The following is a 25,556-nucleotide window of genomic DNA, read 5'->3' as shown; positions in this document are numbered from 1 at the left end:
GAGTCTTGGGGCAGGTGGCTGAGCTGTCTCTGTTTTCCGGAAAGGGAAGCAGAATGATAGGGTGGGTAGCTTTGTCAAGGGCACACAGCCTTGGGGCTGGAGTGGAAGCCAGAGCGTGCTCTTTCTTTTCCAGAGCGTGGCTCTTTCTACCAAGCATATAATGGCTCAGGAGGTAACTTGTGTTGTTGGTTCTGTTTAATTAAACCTAAAATGTAGCTGGTGGTAGATGCCTGTGATCCCAGCACACAGGAAGCTGAGGCAGGAGGATTGCCACAGGCCAGCCTGGGCTAAACGGTGAGTGGAAGTCCAGCCTTAATTACATAGTGAGACCGTGGGTCACAGCCCTGCACACACACACATACCCACAAAACCCACCGAAGACCTGAAATGTAAACTCCGGCTGTCTCCAACCTCTAACCCAGGGACTCCCCTGCCTCAGCAAAACCCACCGAAGACCTGAAATGTAAACTCCGGCTGTCTCCAGCTTTGGCTCACCTCTCACCCTGGACTACCCCCCCCCCCCAGGAGGACAGAGGTCCTGTCCTCAGACCATGCAGGAAGAAGCCTCTCACCCCAGATGGCAGTGTCCTGGTGGACTGGAACTCAGGTCTCTGCCCTTCACCTAACTTCAGAAGCCATGTGGTCCATGTGACTCAACATCTATGTGTCTCCTCAGCTTTCCCATCTGTAAAACTGGGCAGCCACGGCAGAGTTATTTTGAGGATTCAGGAAGCCTGAATGTGTCGGCACTTTGCGTGTTGTCAGCGCTTACAGAGTAAGGAAGCTCAGCGTCACTGGTACGTGTGACAGAGTGGCATCCGCATCTTCGTCTTCCCTTCTCAAAGCTTCCCGCCTGTCTTCTCACTGCGTCTTTACAAGGGCTGCAAAGCAGGATTGTTTCTTAACCCCAGTTTAGGGATGCAGCATGAGACCTGGCCCCTGGGCTCCAGAGGATGTCCATGGTCAGCTTGAGGGCCTTGCCCAGCAGGCGCTCAGTCAGAAAGCCGACCCTGGCCTGTCCACATCTGCCCCTCCTGCCCCCTCCCTGCTGTGGTCCTGTAGGAAGAGCCGGGATCCCTCAGTGCTGGGGGAGGGCAGCTGCACCTCTCCCACCAGTCCGGAGGCCTGGCTAGCAGCAGTCTGGGGGTAGGCTGCATTAATGAGTGGCAATTGAAATGCAAAATAACATTGTGATGGAGCCTGCAAGCTGTTTATTTATCAGATCAATAGTCAAAACACCCACCCTCGGAAGTCTGTGATAAGTAACAGCATTGCTAAGGGCCACCCTTGGGACTCCAGGCCATCCCCCAGGGCCCCCCACCCCACAAGGGGAGCGTCTAAGGGGAGTGCCAAGTGGCCTGAGGGTGACTCCGCCTCTGCTTCCCTGCCTCATGGGGTGGGTCTGTCCACACACTGTTCATTCTCATTTTTGTTTTGTTATGAGGCTGTTTCTATGTAGTCTAGGCTGGCCTTAATTTGTGGTGTACCTCAACTTGGTCTCAAACATTGTGAAGATCCTCCGGTCTCAGCCTTTTTTTTTTTTTTTTTTTTGTCTTTCTCCTTTTTATCGGTACCGGGGATCGAACTCACGACTGCCTGCTTTCAAGGCAGGCGCTTATGCCGCTGAGCTAAACCCCCAGCCCCTGTCTCAGCCTTTTTCTGAGTGCTGGGATTATAAACCTGCACCACTGCCCCTTGCTAGCTCTCATTTTCTCCTTTAACCCAGTTTACAGAGGAGGCCGCTGAGGTCCACACTGCCAGGGATGGCCTTGCTGTAGGTGACTGGCTGGTGCAGTGCCCACGGGAACTGAGAGGTCCTAAGTGTGATGCTTTATACTTACATGTCATTCATTCTCAGAGTAATCCCGAGTTCAGTTAAGTATTTTTATCTCCTGGGGACTGCTGGACCTCCAGTCTCTGTAGTCACTGATTGGCTTCTTCCTTGTTCTGTGACTCAGGCCCATGGCTGTCACATCTGCAAAGGAGAGTTGGGGCCCTCAGACCGCTTGTTCATTTCATCATTGAATAGTCCTGTACCTATGAAGCACCTACTGTGTGCCTGCTCGTGTTCCACACACTATAGAGTGGAACACAAGAGGAGCCAGGTGAAGGAAGCACCTCACCTGGAGACACCAGTGTCTCCATCATGGAGATGAGAACCGGATTTCCGGTTGGCTGTGGTGCAGGATCCAGCTGAGTGCAGAGGTCCCTTCGTCCTTTGTGCCTATTAGCACAGAGAGTGAAAAACTGGCTCAGGATAAGAGCATGCTGGGAGCACCAAGCATTGTCTGCCATCTGTGCTGTGCGTATGGCCACATAGAAAAGGCCACCCCCAGATGGGGCATGTTGTCCCTGCCAGGGTGTGAACAATACCCAGTGAGACTGCACTTGGAGGCCCCATAACAACACACGGAAGAGGTGGAGGAGGGATCACACAAGGAGTGGAGGTGTTTGTGAGAGGAATGAAGCAGGATTAAGATGTGCTGTGTGCAAGTGCCAGCTCCCCGTGATGAATGCAGTCCTGATACAACAATTCCAAACAGAATAGGAGCCCAGCACCTGGACTGCTGATCCCACCCTGCGTTGTACACACGGAAGTACAGCGGCTGGGAGGAGGTAGGTGTCAGTGCTGCTCCACTCTGTACGGATCAGAACCTCAGGGAGAACCGTACCCAGTTCCGGTGGTTCTGTTTGACAAATGATGTGGGATGGATCACTCTCAGAGGTCCCAGGGATGTTGACCCAGGCGAACCCATGGAAGCTGCCTCCAGTTACCTAGAGGGCTGTATTTATTATGCAAGGCATTAGACGTCTGTCCTGAGGGGTGGAATTGTATCAGCTGTAACTGAAAGCTTCAGGGAAGACATAGTTTAGCTCTTTACAGAACTTCTCTCTTCCTTCCTTCTCTCCTTCTCTCCCTCTCTTCCTTCCTGTGTTTGATTGTTTGACTTGTGGGACTGGGGATGGAACTCGGGGCCCCAGACAGCCAAGGCAAGAGCTCTACCACTGAGCTACTCCCCCAGCGCAAAGCACTTTAACACAAAAGCAATCTAAGCGGTCTGCCAGTCTCTGGGGTGCTCAGAGGGGCGGCCGCCACTCTTCCCCACTGAGATGAGAGGGGCCGAGGGTGAGATCAGGTCCTTAGAGGTCTTCCAGTCCCAAGCATCTGGGGTTAACCTGCTGAGTTAGTGAGGGGAGCTGTTGTTCCCACAACCCCAGGGTTGCAATGATTTATACGACAGACATTTATATGGCTTATGTAGTAACTTTTTTTTTTTTTTTTTTTGTCTTTTTTTGAGACAGGGTTTCTGTGCAGTTCAGGCAGGCCTTGAGCTCACTTTGTAGCCCAGGCTGGTCTCCAACTCACAATGAGCCTCATGCCTCAGCCTCCAGAGTGCTGGGATTACAGGTATGAGCCACCATGCTCGGCCTTTTATGTAGTAACATTTTGAGGATGTTGGCAGGAGCCCTTCCACCAGGCAATTATGATTAGGGGTTTGGGCTCCTTTGTGTGTGACTTGGTGATCTCAGGGGTTCCTTTCTGGAGAGCCTGTGGATTAGGGGAGCAGAGGAGCAGAGAGAAGGCAGAAGAGGAGTTCCTGTAGCAGAATTTTATGGCCCAGTCAGGGTAATAGCTTATATTCCTTTGCCCATGTTCCCTTGACCAAGATCCAGTCACGTGGCCACATCGAACTGCAGAGGTGACTGGGAAATGTAGTCTTTATCATGTTTTATTGACTCTTTGCCATTATCCACAGTGTAAGACACCAGGATAGGGCCAGGTATGGTGGTACATAACTGTAATCCCAGCTACTCAGGAGCCTGAGGCAGGAGGATTACAAGTTTGAGGCCAGTCTGGGCAATTTACTGAGACCTTGTCTCAAAATAAAATAACAAAAAGGGCTGGCACTATCACTCAGCACTCTCTGGGTTCAGTCTCTAGTACCCACCTACACAAGACATCATTATTTTGGGGACTCTTGAATTATGACCTGCTGTGGATTTCAGAGACAGTTAGATGGTAATGTGGAAAAACCATGCAGTCTTGAGTGTAGTGATCCCAGGACTTAGACAGTGCTAAGTGGAGAGTGGACAGTCAGAGAATAGTGTAGCCAGGGAGGGAGGCAGGGAGGGAGTGGACGTGGGGCGTCTGGGCTGTCCTTCAGTGGAGGGCCCTATGCAGGCTGAGGTTCAGGTTGTCAGGCCGAGCTGGAGCTCGCCTGAGCGGAGAGGCTGCAGGGGCTCTGGAGCCATGCGGGGCAGCGACTGCCTCCCAGGACTCCGGGCCTCTGACCCTCTGCTGCCAGCTCTGATATTCTTCCCTCTCATTGCACTTTGGTGCGACATGTGACCTTGCTCAGCTCTTGAGCTTTGCATCTTGCTGCTTCTATCCCTGGAGAGGTAGCCCTGACACCAAAAATCTCATGGGAGAGACTCAGCGGCCTCGTCAGGTCGGCTGCTGACCCATGGGTCAGTCTGCTCGGACTGCAGGCCAGTGTCTGTAAGAACACAACACATCCCGTGGGACGTTAGCTGTGGGGGAGTGGCAGGGGGAGAAGTATGTGGGGTGTTGGGGTTCCATGTCAGCCTTCAAGAGGGAGGCGAGTGCTGGGCAACCAGTTCTAGAAGTGCCCGAATAAGGGCCCCCTTTGCCTGAAAGTGGCTTTCTCAACAGGAGTCCAGACAGCTAGGCCAGTGTGCAATCAAGAGAGTGGATGCCTAGAAGGATGGATGATGGAAAAGCAGAAGGAGAAGACAGTCTCCTTGATGGAGGAGTGAACTTTCTAGATAGTACCAGTGGAGAGCATGTCATTATCAGATGGGAATGCTGGGCATGATTGCTGTTGGTCACCAAGTACTTTTTGCATTAAAGACACTATTCCCTGTTCAAGACTTTCATTTTAATTTGTTAATTCTCAAGACTACCCTGCAAGATGAGTGCTATAATTCTCATCCCCATTTTACAGATGAGAAGAATGAGCACCTAGAAATTTGTGAGAGACAGAACTAAGCCAGGCAGTCCAGCTCTTACCCCTAAGCTTGACAGCCTAGTATTCCGGCTCAGCTCTTGTGAGAATGAGACACGGATTTTGACAACAGTCATTTCAGTGACAAGAGATGGGATGTTTATATCGCACCACCGCTTGATGCAGAGTGAAAATCAAAACAAATTAAGATCAGTTCACAGATGTCAGATTTCTAATAGCAACTGAAAGGATGAAAGAAGTCTGTTCCGAATTCTTTGTTTTTGTTTGTGAGATAGGGTGGTCTCCTGTGTAGTTCAGGCTGGCCTTGAAGTCAGTCTGTAGCCTAGGCTGACCTGGAATTCATAACCATCGTCAGGCTAAGGTGGGAGCCACCAGGTACTTACAGGGTCTGCATGAGAGCACCTGGCAGGGGAGACCCAGGTGAGTGCTGAGGTTCCAAGCAGGCAGCTGTGGCCATCGGCAGGGTGGTGGCCTGGACCCTCCTGGCTGTCCCAGGACATATTGCTTCAACAGAGTCAGTCTCATTGCGATGGATGTAGCCTGGAAAATCATGGGTAAAAAGCCCTGATTGAAAGACACTAATTACCCATCATTATTTTCCGCGCCGTAATTTGTATGGAAAGAGATTTCCATCAGTTGTCTGGGATCAGGCTGGTTTTGACTAATCTTTCTAACGACAAGATGCTTAATTACAGATCTTTGCCTGAGCTGCAGTGCACACAGGAGGCGGGTGAGCTCTCCGGGAAGCCACAGCACTGCCGGGTCATTTTGCAGCCTTATGTCCCAGAGGGCCCAAGGGCAGAAAGGGCAGAGTGTTAGGAATTTATTCCCAAGGGGACCAAGTAAAATAGAATCATCACAGAAAAAGGTGCTGTGGCAGCCGTGTGGCCTGGGAGAGTGGTGGCTGCGCAGGTCCTCAGCTCTCTGTGACTTAACCTCTTCAGTCACCCCCAGCCAGCCTGGCTTTCTGGGCAGTGACTGAGCAGTTGCTTGGCTCTGCAGAGGAAGGCAGTTGGATGTCTAAGAACTTAAATTTCGTGACACCAGCTATGTTTCTGTGGCTGTTGAGAAAAACTCTACACACATATGCAAGATTCCAACCACACAGGACTGGTAAAAGCTTCATCTATTATAGCAGACAATTTTTAGTCTAGTTAGGGGAAGGTTTAAAGTACTGAAATTTCTTTTTATTTTATTTATTTTGAGAGAAAGGGTTGCAGTATGTAGCTTAGGCTGTCTTGAACTGTATGTAACCCAGACTTAATGTTCTGGTGGTGATGCAGTTGATGGTTGTCTGATTTGCATCTACTAGAATTCATCTCCACATTCTTTTTCTTTCCCCTGGTACTGGGCATTGAGCCTAGGGGCTTCTTCACAAAGAGCAGTTAATGAAATTCGTGAGGTTAAGAAAAGTACGATCAGGCATGATGGCAAATACCTGTAATCTCCGCTTGTCTAGGAGGCTGAGGCAGAAAGATCACACATTCAAACTTAGACCCTGTCTTAAAAGGGGAATTGAGGGGGAAGCTGGTGTAATTAATGGACCTCAGAGCGTAGAATTGGATTCATCATGATCCTCGGTTCATAACACACCTTATCACTGGCCTGCTCTCTTCCCCTGTCCGCCTCCTTCCCGCTTCCTCATGGAGGAAGTGGCCATGAATCTGTGTCCAGCAGGAAAACCGGGACTGTGATAGCAGCTCACCTCTAGTCTAATGGTCCTGGCCTTCTGCATTTTTCACTTCTGTTTTTAAAGGAAGGTCAGATGTTGTACTTCCAGGTGCCTGAAGGGTGATTCGTGCCAAAGCCTTGCAGGAGGATGTGAGGATTGGCTTTAATGAATAGCGCCATAGCCCCTGGTTAGCAGATTAATTATGGAAATGTTTGCAAGAGTCAAGTGTTCCGAAGCCATTTTTCTGCTGTAAAGTGGCTTCCCATTTGAGGTTTGTTTACTCTCTTAATTTGCAGCCCCTTTCTGTCCTGTCCCTGGCAAGTTCCTTGCACAGTGATCCTCAAGTGTAGAACTAGAGAACTAGGATGAGGGATAGGTTCTGCTGGGTTTCCACAGCCTGCAGGCTGCAGGGTTTTTTAACAGGCTTCTTAGGAGAATCCAAAGAGTAGCCCGCACCTGCTGAGTGCCATCTTGGGTCCAGCCCTATCCTAAACCTTCACCTGAATTGGGTTATGCTTAGAGCACCCCTAGGAAGGAGCCCATTGTACAGCTGAGTACTTTGTGAGGTCCAGTGCGTGACACCTGGCTACTCATTGTCAACAGTAATATGGGGCAGAACTGGCACTTTTGATGCCCAGGTGCAGGCTCTCGACTGTTAAGTGACCCAGATGCTTGTCCTGTTCTCATGCATGGCCTGTAGCGGAGAGCTAAAGAGGGCTCCACTGTGGCTGTGTGTGTGTGACCTGGATTCTTGTGTGTGGTGGGAAGACTCCACCCCAAAAAGGAGAGTGTTCAGGCCAGCACATTCCTCTGTCCCGCCTGACCATAGCAGGCCACCTCAGGGGTTCCATCCTTGGGATTCCAGCTTAGAAATGGTTATCTCTTGCTGATACCAAGAATTACTCTTCCCATAGGGATCTGAGGCAAAATAGTTAAGCAGTAGGCTTTTTGTTCAGAACTTTGGAGACCCTGTTGGTCTCCATGTTAAGAGAATCTTCAACCTTTATTTATATAGCAGAGGCTGGGACCCCCTCCCCAGTGAACTCCTGCATCCCTGGGAGTCAGGTCTCTCTGGGAACACACTGGTCACTGAGAAGCTGGAGCAGAGCCGTCGGGGAAGAAGGGGGAGACCCTGTTTCATCAGATGGTGAAATTGAGGCCAGGGAAGCTCTTGCTGAGTTCCAGTTATTGATGGATCAAAAGGGAAATGATGCCTCCAGGGGCTTCGACCACTTCCAATTGCTCTTTCAAAGGCTGCTTATATAGGGCGCCTGTCTCCTCCCCATGGAGTCAGTGGCCATCGATTGGGTTGGGAACTGGGGCCCAGCCAGCCTCAGATGATGGACCTCGACCTCACTTCCTCCCAGACCACAGATGTCAGCCCCTTGCCACCTCCCTGTCAAGGCTGTGCTCTTCCTGGCCACCACCCCATGGCCACTTCTGGTGACCTTTTTTTGTTCCCAGTTTGTTGCCTGGGCTGGTCTCGACCTCTTGGGTTCACGTGATGCTCTCACCCAGCCTCCCATGTCCTGCCATGCCCCTCGTCTATCTGTGGGGTCTCAGGCCTCTCCTGGCATTCTGGCTCCTTTCTCCTGCTACACCTCAGAAACCCCCGCATAATGGTCCTCACTTCCTCCCAGGTCCTCCCTTTCCTCTCCTCAGGGGCTTCATGGTTCCTGTGCCCAGTCCTGAGTTCCTGCACCCCTTGTTCCATCTTCTTTCCTCTTCTAGCTAAGGGGTGCCCAGGTGGGGGCAGTTTCACCCTCTTGCTTGGTGATGCCCAAGAGGCTTTCAATATCTGAGAGGGGATGCTGATGGCATCTGGTGGGGGTGGGGCAGGCTGGGATGCGTCTGAACATCCTGTAATGCAAAGCACGGTCCCCACACCAAATGTCTGTCAGGCCAGCCAGTTTAAGAGCTCCTGGTCGTAGTTGCTGGCAGCCGTCAGGGTCCCTCATCATCAGAGCAACTCTGCCTCGACAGTGCCTGGCAAACCTGCATGTCCCTCGTCTCTGCTCTACCTGATTTATTGCAAACTTTCTTCCTTTTCCTGGGCCCCTGCCCGCAGGCCTCTGCCTCCAGTCTGCCTTTCCCTTCCTGTAGCTACTAGAGGCTGAGTAGAGGCAAGAGAGGGGAAGAATATAAGGATGGAGGGGACCCCTATAAACTGCCATCTGCATGGCCAGCCTTCCCTGCCCTTCTCAGCATGGAGCTCATTTCTCTAACTGTGTTCCTGATACTTCAGGCTCCTACCACATCTCTATGGCTTCCTTTAACCCAGGGTCTTCCTTCTTGATGCCCCCCAAAGAATCACAGTCAGGATGCCTTTAAGGAAATTCGACACTCTCATCCCTGCAGACTTCTAGGCCCCACCCACAGAAGCACCTGCTGGGAAGCTGGAAGGGGGCAGGCCCAGCATGGTCTCTGCTCAAGCTCTCTGCTGATGCTTACAGGGCTAAAGTACAGTTGGAGAAAAGCTGATTTTAATCGTTTGTATCTACTCTTCTCAACCTGATTTTGATCTTCACTGTGAGCTTGTTTTTCAGATTTTTACTTTTTGAGATACTTGGGATTGAACCCAGGGCCTTCACACTATGACACTCCAGCCCTTTTTAATTTTTTATATTATTATTATGAGACAGGGTCTTACTGAGTCACTAACTTGCTCAGGCTTGACTTGAACTTTCAGTCTTCATGTTTTAGCCACCAGAACACTAGGATTATAGGCGCCTGAGTTGCCATTAGCAACTTAACATAGAGTGACTCTACACAAACCAGGCAACCTTAATCTGAAAATGTGAAATCCCAGTTCTCCAAAATGCAAAACTTGAGGGCTGACATGATGCCACAAATCTTACAGTTTACTGTACACAAACTTTTGTTTCATGGAAAAAATTATTAAAAATATTTATGCAGGGGAAGGAATGTGGCTCTGTGTTAGAGCTCTTCCCTAACATGACCAAAGCCCTAGGTTTGATCTCTAGTACTTAAAAAAGAATTTGTATAGTTTTACCTGTAGGCAGCTATGTACACAATGTGTCACCTAAATGCATTCTATGCTTAGTCTTGGTTTCCAGCCCAAGATATGCCGACATTCCAAAATCTGATAAAATGTGAAATCCTAAGCCCTTGTGGTCCCAGGTACTTCAGATAAGGGATACTCAACCTGAAATTCTGCTTTGAGAGAGAAAGGGGAGTGATTAAGATTGATAATGATACCGGATCAGTAGGTGAAATCAGATTTGTTTAGGACAAAATAAAAAATATGAAGATTGTCATTTCTTTTCTGTATTACAGATGGAACCCTGGAATGCTGTACCACTGAGCTCTATCCCCAGCCATTTTTAAAAATTATTAGTACTAATCTTTACTTTTGACATAGGGTCTCACTGAGTTGGCCAGGCTGGCCTTGAACTTGCAATCCTCTGCCTCAGCTTTCCAAATGGCTGAGATTACAGGTATGGGTCACTATGCCCAGCGGACACTGTCATTTTTTTTTTAAATACCTTAAATTTCTTCCATTCTTAACACATCTCTTCAAAGAAGCAAAGGATGACCAAAGATAACAACAAAAGCAACCCCTGCCACACCTACACCAAATCCAGGAGGGCCTGTGTGTGCATAAAATAAATGTTATCACAGAAAGTGTGCAGGACACGCCCCCGCCACACCTGCTGCACCTTAACTTCTTGAAAGAACTGTGTGAGTTTGCCGCACAGGTGCTTCATGTCGCTGCCTGTTGCGGTCTTGTGCTGGTGCCCTGCCGCCTCCTGTGTCAAGTGCAGTGGGCACTGGGCTCCTCCTTTCTTCACATGACCTAATAGCACGAAGCCTGCATCCTGGGGGTTGGTAAAGATGTCTCAGGTCTGGGTCGGGGAGACAGGGTAGTAAAGCAAGGAGCCCCAATCTGGAGCCAGTCAGCACCACGTAGGTGCCCAGCCTCTGTGGTCACTCTGGTCACCTGAGCAAGCTTTGGGTTCCTGCTTGTGTCATCTGTGAGTGGGGGTGACAGCACTGGGCAGATAGGTTGTGAGGAGTCTGTGAGATGTAGCAAACAGGGCTGAGGATTTAGCTCAGTGGCATAAGCGCCTGCCTTGTAAGTAGGCGGTTGTGAGTTCGATCCCTGGTACCAATTAACAACAAAAAAAGATGTAGCAAACAAATGTCAGTATGAGGCAGGGACCTGAGAATGACGCCCAAGTCACCCAGCCTTGGATGTCGGATTAGTAAGTAAGAGGCTGAGGTGAGAGAAGGAAGCAAGCGGTTGAGCCAGGCAGAAACTTCGAACACAGAAGTGAAGCTGTGGCCTCTGGGATCTCCACAGCTGCAAGTGCAAATGGATGAGGAAGCAAGCGAAGCAAGCCCAGCAGGGTGCAGGGAGCCTCCATCAACATGGCGCTCCCATGGCTCTGCTTGGTGTTCTGTACACTTGCGTTTGCTCATGTCTTGGCCCTTTGAGAGTCTGACTTTGAGACCTGGGGCTGTGTCTGACCCCTTCCTATTACCCGCCAAGTCTTGGTGCATGGTACATGCCCCAAATATGTGCTCACTGTCCTCAGCATTTTTCTGAGGCCTAAGTAACAGTTCTGGAAATGCGGAAACTGCAGGGATGACATCTTCAGCCACCCCAGCCACCCACTAAGCTGGCACTCAGGTATCCAATTAGCAGCTGGCTTCCCATGCCAGCCCCTATGGCCAGCATCTCTGTGCTTCCTTCTCATCCCGGGCTCCCAACAGGACTTTGAGGAGGGACATGGACACTGCAAGCTGCTTTGGGCCCTTCTGAGTTAAGGAGGGGCAGGTTGGGAGAGCAAGGTTTGGGGATACAACCACCAGTCCTCCTGGCTGGTTCAGGATTGCCTGAGGTGGGGGCTGGGCAGGCAGTTGGGAAAACTGCGGCTTGCCTTATTTTGGCAGAAGCCTGCTTAGCTTGCATCCCTCGGGGCAAATGTTTCCACACCTCCAGAGACGTCTGAAGTGAGGGCCTCACGGGACATACGGAGTCCAACTCCGGGACCACTGTTGTGATGGTTTACGGCAGGTATATCTCCTTGAATCTCGGAGCTCCAGAAACCTGAGGAGTGCTGGGTTGGGCCTCTGCTGATGTACTGATGCATGGGAGATTGGGGGGCTGGCCAGGGAGGGTCTCAGAGGACCAGGGCCATTCTATTCCAGGCTCTGCATTCCACATTCCATGGGGTTGTCAGCTTAGACAAGGAGCCCTACGTGGCCTTTTATCTTGTTATCTGCAGCTCCCAGCTTCTGATTAGAACCGAATGGGGCAAGAGCTGTCTGTCTCTGGACACGTTCAAGTCCAGCCCCATGGAGTCCGAGAGGGACCCTAGACAGCAGAGACCTCTCTGTGAGAAGGTCACACAGACACAGTTGAGGGCTTGGTGTGCAGGATAGTGATGAGTAAAGGGTTGCTTTGTGGGGATGATGAGGCAGCCCTTCTCCTAGGGAGTGACCAGTCTTTTCATTTTGGGGATGCTCAGAAAAAGGGGGCTATCTAGCAAGGTGCCACTACCTTGAACCAACGCTAAGACCCTCCCTCCTGCCCGTGAGTCTGTGCATCAGTAGGGCTCTCTATCGACAGGTCACCCTTGGTGTCCTCCAAGATTTGCTCCCATCCTTATGTTTATCCCTCAGGTACCCGGGCCACTCACTCTTCTCTCCCCAGAGGGGGCTCAGACAGTGGGGCCACCTGTCAAGGTCGCATAGCCAGGCCTAGATCAGACAGACCAGACCCTGGCTGCTTCTCTCAGATCCCAGCCCCAGGGAGTGGGTGGAACGAAGCTGGGCTCCTTGGAACACACCTCAGTCTCCTGCTGTGAGCCCAACTGCTTGTCCTGGTCCTGGCCAAGCTGTGCTTAGCCTGCTTCCCTCAGGGCACACTCACCCTGGGAGCTCCTGGTCTTCATGGGAGCTCCTGGTCTTCATGGTGAAGGGAGTCTTCGAGGTTAAGAAGCTTCTGATTAAGAGCTCAGTGGCAGAGCACTTGCCTTCCCTTTACCAGGCCCTGGGTTTGATTCCTAGTATTGAAAAACAAACACCAATTCAGGCAGAAGAATTAGTTGGGGGCTGGGAATAGTTGCACATACTTGTAGTTCCTAGTTACTCAGGAGGCTGAGGCAGGAGTATTGCTCGAGCCCAGGAATTTGAGGCCAGCCTGGGCAACACAGCAACACTGTCTAAAAAGCAACAGCCTGGGGACAGGCAGGGTTGAGTTGGAACGTTCCCTGGTGCTTTCTGATGGAGGAAAGGTCTCCTGGGGGTCTGGGCCTGCTTAGCGATTATGACAGGAAACGGAGACTGGGTTGTGCAGGCTTCTTCTGGATGGGACCTCTATTATCAAGTCTGGACCAGAGGCAAAGCCCAGAGGGCAGCCAGTCTGGTTGGTGCTTCTGCTGCAGGATGTCTCTCTTGTCCTGATTGACGCCTCCGCACCCCAGTTCCTTCCAGTTGTGATGTCCTTAGGGTACTGAGATTTGGCTTATCTCATAAAGGGTTGCCACCACGCAGGAAGGATCCTGGGAAGTGGGTTATTAATGTCGTTGTACCAGAGATGCCTGGTCCAGGGCTTTGTGCACTGGGACAGATACAGTGTAGCCACCATGTACTATATTGTTGGGCAGGAAGGCTGGCCAATTTTTTTCCATACTGAGGATTGAGCCTAGGGCCTTGTCACTGAGCTACATCTCCAGCCTTTTTTTATTTTAAGACAATCTCATTAAATTGCCTAGGTGGTATCAAACTTGTGGCCCTCCTGCCTTAGCCTTGCAAATTTCTGATATTATGGGTGTGCCCCACCACACTTAGTTTATTTGGCCAACATTAGACTGAATCCTCAACCGAGCAGTTCACAGAGTTTGTAGGTATCTGATCTGAAGTTTATTGATCAAAACGGTTTCTTTTTGCTGTTGTTCTGTTCTGTTTTACTTTTTTTTTTTTCTTTGAGACTACGGTTCAGACTGGCCTTGAACTCACTCTGTAGCCCAGGCTGGCTCTGAATTTGCAGTAATCCTCTTGCCTCAGACTCCCAAGTGCTGAGATTACAGGCATGCACTACCATGCTTGACTAAGTTTCTTTGAGGACCCAGCAAGTTCTGGGTTTGATGGCAGAAACTTGCTCTGGATTGTACCACTTGGCCATGTGGGCCACCAGTTTCTTTTACAAAAACCTTAGTTAGAGCCCCTCCCCCTTGGCGCCCCGCCCCTCGGTGCCCCGCCCCATCCACTGACCCTGCTGTCTGTCCACAGGCTGCTGAACAGGATGTCCGCAGATGATCGGCACCTGGGCTCCAGCTGCGGCTCCTTCATCAAGACCGAGCCATCCAGCCCGTCCTCGGGCATTGATGCTCTCAGCCACCACAGCCCTAGTGGCTCGTCAGACGCCAGTGGTGGTTTTGGCCTGGCCCTGGGCACCCACGCTAACGGGCTGGACTCGCCGCCTATGTTCCCAGGCTCGGGACTAGGAGGCACCCCGTGTCGCAAGAGCTACGAGGACTGTGGCAGCGGCATCATGGAGGACTCCGCCATCAAGTGCGAGTACATGCTCAACGCCATCCCCAAGCGCCTGTGCCTCGTGTGTGGGGATATTGCCTCTGGCTACCACTATGGCGTGGCCTCCTGTGAGGCCTGCAAGGCTTTCTTCAAGAGAACCATCCAAGGTGCGTGGTGGGCAGTGTGGCGGGCCTTGGTGGGGGTGGGGACAGCTGGCTTTCCAGCAGTGGTTCTGGAGGGCCCCATCTTAGGCTTCAGGGTTCTTTCTGTTTGGGACTCTCCAAAACTTGCACCTCAGAAGCCCCACACAAATGCCGGAGCGATGTGGCAAGTACCATCCAATGAGTGCCTCCACGAAAGCTTATTTTACTGGAAAAAAAACTTGCCTTGCCCTTTTAGATCTACTGAAACATAAAGAATTCCCTTGGCTTTGTTTTAAGCCTTCTTTTAATTGCACAAATGAGACATGACTCTTGTCTGACGGTAAAAGATGTGGCCTTCTGAGTTGGGCAGGGCCACCACCTTGGGCTTTTGGGATGCATCTGCATATCAGCTGAATCAGGGGTCAGCTGAGCCCGCAGATGACTGTGGGGGTGGCTGCGTCTTTGTAGGTGGAGTGAGTCATTCTGATAAGTGGGGGGGGGGGGGCTCTCTGCACTCTGGCACAGGTGCAGGTGGGGGACTGCCCTCCTGGGGCTGTTGGTGCCCCTGGGCTCCTGACAGAGCCGAGGGCTGTGATTCTCATGGTCCGGGCCAGGGGCTGAGCCTTCCTCATCCATTCAGCCCAGTTGCCTGTTGAGTACCTACTAAGCAGCAGGCTTTGTTCAGGGTGCCGGTGGCAGGACCGACAGAAGGTGGTTAAGAGGATGACAGACCCTGCACAGCAGCAGGATAAGGAGACCTAGAGGACCCCATCCCTGCCTGCATCTGATGCCCTCCAGGGCTCTGCCTCTGTCACCAGGGAGCAGAGCCCCTCCCCCACTTTCCCTTTTTAAGCGGCAGGCTAAGCTTCCTTAGGACGATTGTTTGCTCATTCATTAAATATTTATCTGTTAAACTTGCTTCAGATGACAATCTGTTAACCCAATTGAGGACATTAGGAGTGGATGAGTTGCCAACTCTGCATAGTAGTTGGCTTGAGGAGGTAGAGAGTGAACAGCCAACCCCTGCTTCTGGGGGAGACGGTTTCATGCACGGACTCTTAGCTGCTCCCTGGACACGCTGTCTCTGTTTTTCTTAGTGCTTCAGTTTTTCCATCTGTGAAACAGAATTATCTACCTGCGTCCCATTGAACTGTTAAGACTGAGAGAAAACTTAGGGTGTTGCCTGGCACCTGCGTAGTGCTGAATACATGTTTACAATTCTTATTTTTCCTTTAACAGTATCACTGAAGACATGCCCTGAGACAACAGGAATGGAATTTGAGTTTTCACAACAGGCTTTTAAAACCTACATTTAAATAAAGCCAGCCATGGTGTCACATATGAGTAATCCCAGCACTAGGGAGGCTGAGACAGGATCACAAGTTTGAGACCAGCCTGGACTACATAGAGAAACCTTGCCACAAACAAACAAAAAAACAAAGCCCACAAACTGACATAGATTTAAATGAAACAACAAATCAGATTATTGTAGCTACTTTAGTTGCATTTATTTTTAAATGAAGGGCCTTGGCCTGCTGGTTTACACCCATGCCTGCGGGATGGCCCTGGGGTCCGAGTAGCTGAAGTGTGCACTGTGGGAAGTGTTTCAGCTAACAAAAGTTACCCACACAAGCAGCACTTTTCTTCCCAGATTGGAAAGTGGTCTTGATGAGGTTGTTATCGTTTGGGATTCACTGAGATCAGTTTCTGGAGCATTGCGTTTTAGAAGACAGTCGTGTTTTCTTCTCTCCAGACTGTTCTGAGTGGGGTGCGGAGGACCCAGGATCGAGGTTTCTGAAAGCAGAGGCAGGTGTGTGTAGACCTGGATACCCCTGGGTCTTCCCAGAACCCATGTGGCTGAAAATATTCTCAAGTCTAGAGTGCATATGAAAGCTTTGTAAATAGCCTTAATTATTTACTTCCACGAATACGATAATAATCACTTCATAGAAGTCCAAAGACAAACAGCAGCAGGCCTGCAGGGAACAGGACAGCCCAGGGCCCCCTTTCTCAGGTTCATCCTGGAAAGAGGGTTCTCTGTGGCGCAGGGAAAAGCATGCTCAGAGGTGGGCGGGTCACTCTCATGGGGTTGTAATCTTTCTGGTTTTTTGGAAAATAGGAAGAGTATAACGAGGAAGATTGGAGACCTGCTAAGAACTGAGCAGTACTTATTGAGCCCCAGCTCTTAGTACGGTGCCCAGAGGGGCCTGGGCACTGGGTTGGGACTCACGATCACGGGGCTGTGGATGCTGTCCCCAGGAAGCTAGAATTTCGTGTTGGTGCCCTTGAGTCTCAGGCTTAGCTCTAAAATCCCAGCTACAGTGCAGGCTCTCTGTACCCTCCCACCGGAGGAGAACATTCAAGCCACTTTTCTTTCTCCCTAGGGGGGTGGTGGTGGTAGGTGGTGGTGATGATCATCAAACCCGGGCTACTTAAGGAGCTACACCCTCAGCCCAAGGCCATTATTAAGAGCAACCTGTTGGTTTTGGCCACAGGGCTTTAGTCCTGGAATGTTCCAGTCCCCTGAGGGTAAGCTCAGCAGCTCCCACCTGGCCTTTCCTGCCTGTCTTCTCCCAGGCTGGACCATCCAGTGCTACACAAGGGAGGGACAGGACTTGGCAGTGACAAGGTTGTCATGATAGACTTGGAGGAAGGCCCTTAGATGGCCAGTCCTTGACAAATACTAAGTGCTCTGTGTGCTTGGCTGGGGGTGGGAGAGGGGTTGGGAACTAGAACAGTACAGGTAGGGAGAAGAGTAGGAGATCAAATCATAGGCTCTCTATTTTTTGATTTTTTTGGGGGACAGGGTCTTGCTATATAGTTTGGGCTGATCTTAAACTCACTCTATAGCTTAGACTGGCCTTGAACTTGTAGCAGTCCTCCTGCCTCAGCCTCCCTCGTGCTGGAATTATAAGCATGTGCCACCACACACCGTCTGTTGTTTTTGTGAAGCCAGCAGGGTTGGGTGTACAGGCTCATTTACATATTATCTGTGACTGCTTTGAGGGTACACGGGAGTTGAGTAGCTGCACCAGAGATGTTAGGCTTGCAAAAACCTAAAATATCACAGGCTCACGCGCCTCTGCACTGCAGCCGTGAGAGAGGCAGGCTCAGTCCCTAGGACTCTGCGGCCGGGGAATGTTGTTTTCCGGGCTGGGAAATGTTTTGGGTACAGGGGGCTGGGTTGAAAGTCACTGAGAATAGATGAGCTCAGAGATAGACAAAGGCACTTTCCTAAAGGGACAGATGGCTCCAGGCACAAGAGAGATTTCCATCTGATTGAATTTACTAGCTCCTCTAAAGGAAAAATGTGCCCATCCTGCAGGATTGGCCAGGCCTGGAGGCAGAGAGAGACAGATTTAGGGGAAGGCTGGGCCTCAGGAAAGGGAGGACGTGCCCTAGGGCCGTCTGTTGCTACACCTTCAGTTGATCTGATGGGTCTTTCTGACGATGACCTAGTTCCCTGCAGGTCTTCTGCCACTCGGATCCATCAGTTTGGGCCTGTAGTTTTACTCTCCTTGGTGTGGGCTGCCTGGCCTCCCTGGCCTCGCCCATCAGGCTCCTCAGTTTGGGCAGTAGGTGTCTGCCCCTGAGAGAGGAGCCCTAATGGGGTCACGAGGGCAGAGAGCCTTGTTCTGGGCTGAGCTACTGACACTGCAGCGATGAGAACCCATGGAACCTGTGCCAAAGGCGGGAGGAAACTTTCTAGGGCCTTTGCTGAGCTGTACCCCCAAATTTCAATTGACACCCTGTCTGTTAACAGTGACTCCGCCTCCTCTTGGTTTGTGTTTTTAAAACAGGGTCTCACAAAGTTGCCCAGGCTGGCCTCAAACTTGTAGTCCTCCTGCCCAGCCTTCTGAGCAGTAGGATCCCAGAGGTTTCAGTGAGAACTAGAAGCCCTCAAATGGATGTCTCCAAACTCATGGATAATTCCAGTTACTGCTTGCCACCCATTTACTGGAAAGAGATGCCCCTACCCAGCTAAGCTTCCCTCAGGGCAGAATGTGCCTCCTCCCTCTTCCCTGAGAGTTTTTATCTTCTCTCCTTTGTCCTCCCCTCTCACTTTCTAAGTCTCCTTAGCATTTAAATACCTCCAGCGTCTCCAACCTAACCCCCTGTCGCCTCAGCCACCAGCTCCTCGTGGGACTCTCCCTTCCTCCTTTCAGACAGACCCTGACCAGCCTTCTCTGACCCACCACCTTCTCCTTCCCCTGGCTTCAGTCACTTCTGAAATCCGGATGGGTCCCGATTGCACAGCTCTTAACCTGAAGCTCTTTCCTGAGTTTCGATTCCCTTATCACCCAAGGAACATGTCTGCGTGGCTGTTCCTTCCTGCCTTGCAAGAGTGCCTGAAGGCACCTGGGAATCTCCACCCACACGCTGGCCCAGCCCCACCATTTGCCCACTGCCAGTACTGGCCTGGGTCTTCAGGAAGACAGGAGGCTCTGAAGGGACAGGGTGACATGTGCTGGCTTTTCGCTGACCTGTGGCCTCTTTTTTTGGAGACAGTGTCTCCCTAGGTAGTACAGGCTCCCTAAGTAGTGCAGGCTGGCCTTGAACTCACTGTGTAACCCAGGCTGGCCTCGACTTTGCAGTAATCCTCCTGTCTCAGCCTCCCAAGTACAAGGGTTTTTGTTTGTTTCTTTTGTTGTGTTTTGTTTTTATCTGTGTTGATGTACAGCATAGTATGCATACTATTTGGATTTGCATTACATTTCTTTGCTTCCTTTGTTGCTTTTTTAAAAGACCGATTCTCACTAAGTTGCCTAGGCTGGGCTCAAACTTGCTGTCTTGCTTCCTGCTTCAGTTTCCCGGAGTGTTGGGATTATACGTGTGCACTGCCACACCTTCCTCATGCAGATGACTAACATTCATCCTGGATGTTTTAGGGCAGTGTTAGCAAATCTGTGGCTCGCATGCCACGGTTGGCTGCATGTTACAATTAAAAGCTCTAAAAGGTTCACCATTCCTGGCTTAGGACACTGTGATGGTCCTTTGTTCATTGTGAAGAGACCGACATGATAGCGCTTCTAACACGAGTCCTTAGGACACTTACATATTACACAGCTTCCATTTTCCTATAGGACAGTCTCAGGGAAATGCCTGCCTTCCGGCTGAGCTGAAGTAGTTGCTGGGTTCTGGGATCTGGAGACGGTGTGATGGCCCCTCCCCTGGTGGGCTGGCTTTCTAGTAGGAAAGCAGACCATGAATGCACTAAAGGAAGACATGCGAGGACAGACTGAGACAGGTGCTGTGAGGGGGGATCAGTTCGGGGACCAGACCTGAGTGGGAGAGGCGGGTTAACATAGATGGAGGGTGGGGAAGCCCACAGGAATCCTGGGATCCAGGAACTGTGTTTCAGGACAGGAGGAACAGTGGCCAGAGTGGTGAGTGGAGGTAACATGGCAGGATGTGGGGCTAAATAGTCAAGGGAATACGATGCTGGACATGTGGGCTTGTATCTACAGTCCCAGCCACCTGGGAGGCCGAGCTAGGAGGATCACTAGCTCTGGGCCAGGATAGGCAACTAGCAAGACCCTGGGGATATAGCTCAGTCATGCAGTGTGTGCTTAGCATGTGTGAAGTCCCAGCCTCAGTCCCCAGGACCCCCAGGTGAGCCTTTGTGAGTGCTAGGGTGTACAGAGGGTGCAGCCCACTGGGCCCTCCCTGAGCTCCCAGGAGAAGTGGCTGCCTTTGAAAGACGCTGGGAGACCGTTGGGGGCACTCCTGGTCTGTGATTTAAGGCACAGCAAGTGAGAAAAGGCCCAGGTACGGTGCTTCCTCCGTAGCAAGCCTGAAATGAACATCCCCAAGGACAGGGCCTGGGCATGATTGATGGGTTATTACTCCTTGGAACACCTCCAGGCCTTTTGTCCTGGGGAAGGAGGCTGGTAGGTCCCAGGGGACACAAGGCAGTGGCACAGAGACAAAGCCCAGGAATGAGTAGGAGTCAGGAGCCAGCTGCTGGTCCCAGAGCAGTGCCTTGCCAGCTGGCTGACCTTGGGCAGGGATTTGGGTCCTCCTGCCTCAGTTTCCTCATCTATAGACAAAGAGTCAAACCCACAGGCAGCAGCAGTCTGCAGCTGGGAGACAACAGGAGGAATAGCTCCTAATCTGTTCCAAGGCATAGGCCAGTGTGTTTCAGGACGTGTTTGGTCTGTGACTCTGGTGACACCCAGAGTTCAGAGGAGGGCTGTTTATCCTGATTTAGAATCCTAGTTTGACACCTGTGTAGTCTTAACTCCCTGGGCTAAAGGATTGATCCTTCCCCCAGGGTGTTGTTGCAGAAACTAAATAACCTAGACCTGACGTATGTAATTTAGTGCCTGGCCCAGTGATCACAAAGGAAATAGTAATTGTCTTATCATTTATGCTTGGTCACTGGAAACCATTGAAAGCTTTTGTTCTCTTGGGATGAAGTTTCACTGTGTTCACTGGGCTGGGCTCAGGTGATCATCATGTCTCCACCAGCCAAGTAGCTGCGACTACAGTCATGTGCCATTGCACCCAGCTCATGGAAGGCTTTTAAGTAGGGGATTAACCATACCTCCTTTTAGCAAGTTAACTGATGGAATGCATGTTCCAGATATAGGGAGTCTAAGAAGGAGATGCTTGTTACTGTTTAGTTTAGAGCTCTATTTAACAGTCCAGTTCAGAATATTGGAACCAGGCCAGGGATGGAAGGGTTAAAATCCTCCAAAAGTGCCTGATATGGCACATCCTATGATTGCAGCTACTACGGAGGCTGAGGCAGAAGGATCACACGTTCAAGCCCTGCCTGGATAACTTAGTGAGACCTTGTCTTAAAGGTAAAAAGAGCTGGAGGTGCATTTTAGTGGTAGAGGTGTGGTCTAGACACGCACGGCCCTGGACTTGATGCCTGATACTGGAATAAAAATGCACAACCAGTGGATTCCTTGAGGGAAGCACAGGAGTGCATTGCTTTGCGGAGGGTTAGGACAGGAGGACTATTAGACTTCTAATTTAGCTGTTAAGGAGATACACACAGCAGGAAGGAGGAAACAAACAGAAGGAAGACTTTATTCTGTAGGAAGGGGTATGAGATGATGGAGGGGGCTTTGGTCACACTGAGTTTGATGGGTCCATGGAGACCCTGAAGAGTCGGAAATCAAAGCCCAGGAGAGTGGGACCCCTGTGGGCCTTGGGATCTAATGAGATCTTCCTTACAAGTTTCTTAAAGTGTGGCCCCAGTCAGCCTTAGGTTCCAGCCAGGAGCTTGTTAGAAATGCAGATTTGGAGCAGGGCATGGTGGCACCTGACTGTCATCCCAACACAGTGGTGCATACCAGCAATTCCGGCACTGTGGGAAGCCAAGGCAGGAAATCACAAGTTCGAAACCAGTCTGGGCAATTTAGTGACTTGGCAAGACCCCATTTCAAAATAATTAAAGAAAAGCCTGATGATGGAGCGCAGTGTGAAGACCCTGAGTTGAATTCCAGAGCAGCATAAAAGAGGAGAGCAAGGAGTGGCAGGAGAGAAGGAGGAGGAGAAATGGAAATTTAAGGCCCCACTTGGCATCTATAGCAGCTGGGCTGGGCGGTCTGACGGGACTGGTCCAGGCCTTCCGTGAGCCTCATGTAAGCTCCAGTAATTTGCAAAAAGTGAGGCACAGCGAGGTGGTAGGGAAAGGTCCTCAGGGAACATGGTGGGAGTGGGAGGACTTGTTAGCAGGAGAAGGGGAGAGCCGGAGGAGCTGGAGAAGGACCACGTCTCCTCAGTGCCAGTTTGCCATCCCTCATGTCTCTGTCGGTCGTGGGTCACAGTCCATCAGCAGTCTAAGACTGAGGCTAAGGCTGCGTTTTAGTTGGCCGCTGACCTTCTGTGCACATTAAAACTTGCAGGATAGGGACTGGTGGGCTGGAAGGTAACCCTTGAGACAGCAATTGGCACTCTGAAGAAGCTCAGTTTGGTGGGTTCCTTTGCCAGCAGAGAGTATGGATCTGCAAGAAAACAAGAACTGGGTGGCTTTGACCCAAAAATGACTCAGCAGAGTCTAAATCCCTCCCCTCCCTCCCTCCGTTCGTTCGTTCATTCCTTCCTTCCTTCCTTCTCCAGTGCTGGGATCAAACACAGGGCCTTGTGCTTGACAGGCATGCTCTCTACAGCTGAGCTGTTCTCCCAGCCTATTTTTCTTGTATTTTCTCTTTGATGCAATGTGAGCTGAGCATGGTGGCACAGGCCTCTAATCCCAGTACTCTGGGAGGTTAAGGCCAAAGGATTGCAAGTTCAGACCCACCCTGGACAATTCAGTGACTTAATGAGATTTTTGTCTCAAAATAAAAAAACCAAAGGGAGTGGCGGTGGCTCAGTGCAAAGGCCCTGGATTCAATCCCCATTACTGACCAAACAAACAAAAAAACCCCAAAACATATGTGATCAAATCTGTGTCTTTAAAAAAACAATCTTTAAATAAACCCCAAAGAACTCTTTTAAATGGGAAAAACTTGAAAATACTAACAAGGAAGCAGTCATACATACTTGTCTAGCATGTGTGAAGTGTCCTGGATTCAGTCCCCGGCACCAAAAAACAATAGTGATGCATTTTGTCCTGGGAAGCACTTTACTGGTTTTATTGTTTCTTTGGTATCATTTGTTTTTGTTGGTTTTGGTACTGGGGATTGAACTCACAACCTCCTGCTTGCCAGGCAGACACTTGGGCTGCTGAGCTAAATCCCTGGCATCACTTTAGAGTTGATGAGATGCACGTGGAGGTGGTAAGAGACATTCCAAGAGGCCCTGCAGAGGGAAGGGACATGAAACCTAGCCATTCATGTTTTTAAGATGCTGGTGATGGGCTGTGTGCAGCCACTGCAAGAAGGGGACAGACCCACAGGAGACCCCTACACGTGCAACCAGAAGTCACTGTCCCCGACTCTCTGGGTAGGGACTTTGCATTCTATTTGCATTTATCCTTCACTCAATTGACGGGTAATTAGGGGCCAGGCGCTGCTCGTGAGCTACAAAGTCAGAAACCATCTGTATCCCCAACAAGTACACCGTGCAGATGGGGGAAGAACCCCCTGGCAAGGTCTGGCGTGTGCAACTCAGCTAGTGGCTGTATACACCACGGTGGGGTGGTGGGAAGGAGTGTGTAAGGCTCCCAGGGACAGACGGTGTCACCGAGGAGTGTGTGAGGACTGAGACTCCAGGGATGTGGAGGAGACTGGCAGGTAGGCGACAGGAGGAGTTTCAGGTGGAGGGACCTGAGCGAGGGTCTCTCTGGGGACTCAGCAGTGACATAGAGCTGGCAGAGCCTCTCCTGGAGAGGTCAGGTGCAGGGTGTGGAGGCAGCCAGAGCCGAGGGCCTTTTTCTTTTCTTTTCTTTTGTTTTGTTTTGAGGTACGTTCTCACAGTGAGCCAGCCAGGTTGTCCTGAAACTCACCGTGTAGTCCCGGATGGCCTCAAACACACGATTCCTGGCGTGTCCCAAGTGCTAGAGTTACAGACGTTTACCACCAGGCTTGGCTTCAAACTGTGGAATTTCTTGGGAAAGAGAGACAGGTTCTCTCTATGCAGTTCAGATTGGCCTTAGGTTCACCTTGTAGCCCAGGCTGTTCTCAAACTCTCAACGATCCTCCTGCCTCAGCCTTCCTAGTGTTGGGGATTACTGAGTGTGCCACTACACCCAGCTCTTGAAGTTGTATTTTAAATTAACTCTTAATCTTTATCAAAATGATGTGTGTACCCAGTTTACAAAGTATAATAGAAATATAAACTTCGTAATGAAAGATAAATATTTTGGCCCTATCCTCCTTCCACTCCAATTCAGAGTTAACCATTTCAAAAAAAGATCTTACTTCATTGTGGTTCCATGTGCCTTTAATCTTAGCAGGCTGGGAAATTGAGGCAGGAGGATCACAAATTTGGCCCAGCTCGAGCAATTTAGGGTTGCAATAAGACCCAGTCTTGAAAAGCCAGAAAACACCAAACCAAAACTTTGAGTTGGGTTTTTCTTTTGACATCTCTCTCGTTTCCTCCTCTTCTTTTCTTGTATGTTTGTGTGTGCTGGGGATTGAACACAGGATTTTGCTAAGTTGCTCAGGCTAGCCTCAAACTCAGTCCTCCTGCTTCAGCCTTCTGAGTAGTTGGGATCACTGGTGTGGGCTGCCATGCCCAGACAGTTCTTGCCTGGACAGTTCCCGCGCCTTTGCTGTGTCGGGGGTTTCCCTGGCAGTCTCGCCCAGATCCTCGGCATCCCTGCAGTGGCAGTGTGGGCAGGAAGGAGGTGGGAGGAGAGGACACCAGGGCGGACGGGTGTGCGTGGGAGCAGCAGGGAGAGGAAGGGACAGCAGAGAGGGGAGAATCCAGGATCCTGGGTCAGTTTCTGACGTAGGCACAGGTGCTGGTTGTCTTGTCCGTGAAACGAAGGGGAATTGAAGCAGATCAGGTGGGGCCCAAGGGATCTCAGGCAGAAACATCAGCTGCAGGGGGCTGCGGAGGCCCAGCAAGGCCCTGCCTGTGTCCTGCCACAGCAAGGGGCCTGTTGCCCAAGAGCAGAGCAAAAGCTCCCCCCGCCACACACACACAGTGAGATCATGCAGCTAGGGGACTAAGGAGCATGGGGCAGAGGGCAGAGGACAGTGGGCCTCACGAAGTGAAAGGGATTCATCAGTCCTCCATGGGTGAGAAGGAATGAGAGTAAGCCCAGCCCTTCCCTTGTAGCCCCTGAGTGAGGTGACCATGCTGGGGTCAAACAGAGGTACCACTTGTCCCCAAGAGCTGAGTCTGAACTCAGCAGCTCCCACCTCAGAGCCTGGGGCGGGGCTGCCCTAAAGGCTGCATCCCTGAGGCCCAGCTGCAGGAGGCAGATTTTCAAGTTCTTAAAAGTTGGAACGAAGCGCCTGCCTTGCAAGCAGGCAGTCGTGAGTTCAATCCCTGGTACCGATAAAAACGAAAAAGACAAAAAAAAAAAAGTTGGAACGGCACCTTGGACCTGACACCTTGAAGAGTACCCCCGAGCCCTCTAGCTGAGCCCTCCAGATCCACCTGGACATAAACATTAGTGGGTAACTGTGGTTGCTCTCAAGCCAAGGAAGGAAACCTACTAATCCTGTCCCTTGTCATGTTTTCCAAATCTGCACAACCTTACCCATTTTATGGGTAAGGAAACTGAGGCTCAGAGAAGTTATATGACTTTCCTGAAATGGAGTCAGTGCATGTCTATACTGGACACACTCCCAGATAAGAACCCTGAGTTCGTACTGGCTGTTGGCTGTGTCCTTGTGCTGT

General features: G+C 50.8%; 1 protein-coding gene across 4 annotated transcripts in view; it reads left to right on the top strand.

Annotated features, from left to right (window-relative positions):
* Positions 1-25,556, top strand: part of Esrrb (estrogen related receptor beta) — a 160,895-nt gene that overhangs the window by 95,411 nt on the left and 39,928 nt on the right. For 3 of the 4 annotated variants that reach the window (XM_013155363.2, XM_003472321.4, XM_063241521.1), the window contains exon 2: positions 13,921-14,330. In XM_013155363.2, the coding sequence (XP_013010817.1) occupies positions 13,921-14,330 (410 nt within the window). Of the gene's footprint in view, positions 1-3,303; positions 3,410-13,920; positions 14,331-25,556 lie in introns of all 4 variants that reach the window. The other variant, XM_063241522.1, reaches the window with a different exon arrangement.

Source organism: Cavia porcellus, unplaced genomic scaffold (assembly GCF_034190915.1).
Source record: "Cavia porcellus strain 051 isolate PalLab524CR breed Dunkin Hartley unplaced genomic scaffold, mCavPor4.1 scaffold_31, whole genome shotgun sequence".
In the NCBI taxonomy this organism is placed as follows: domain Eukaryota; kingdom Metazoa; phylum Chordata; class Mammalia; order Rodentia; family Caviidae; genus Cavia; species Cavia porcellus.
The sequence above is the reverse complement of the archived record's forward strand: the minus strand, read 5'-3'. Positions and strand labels throughout refer to the sequence as shown.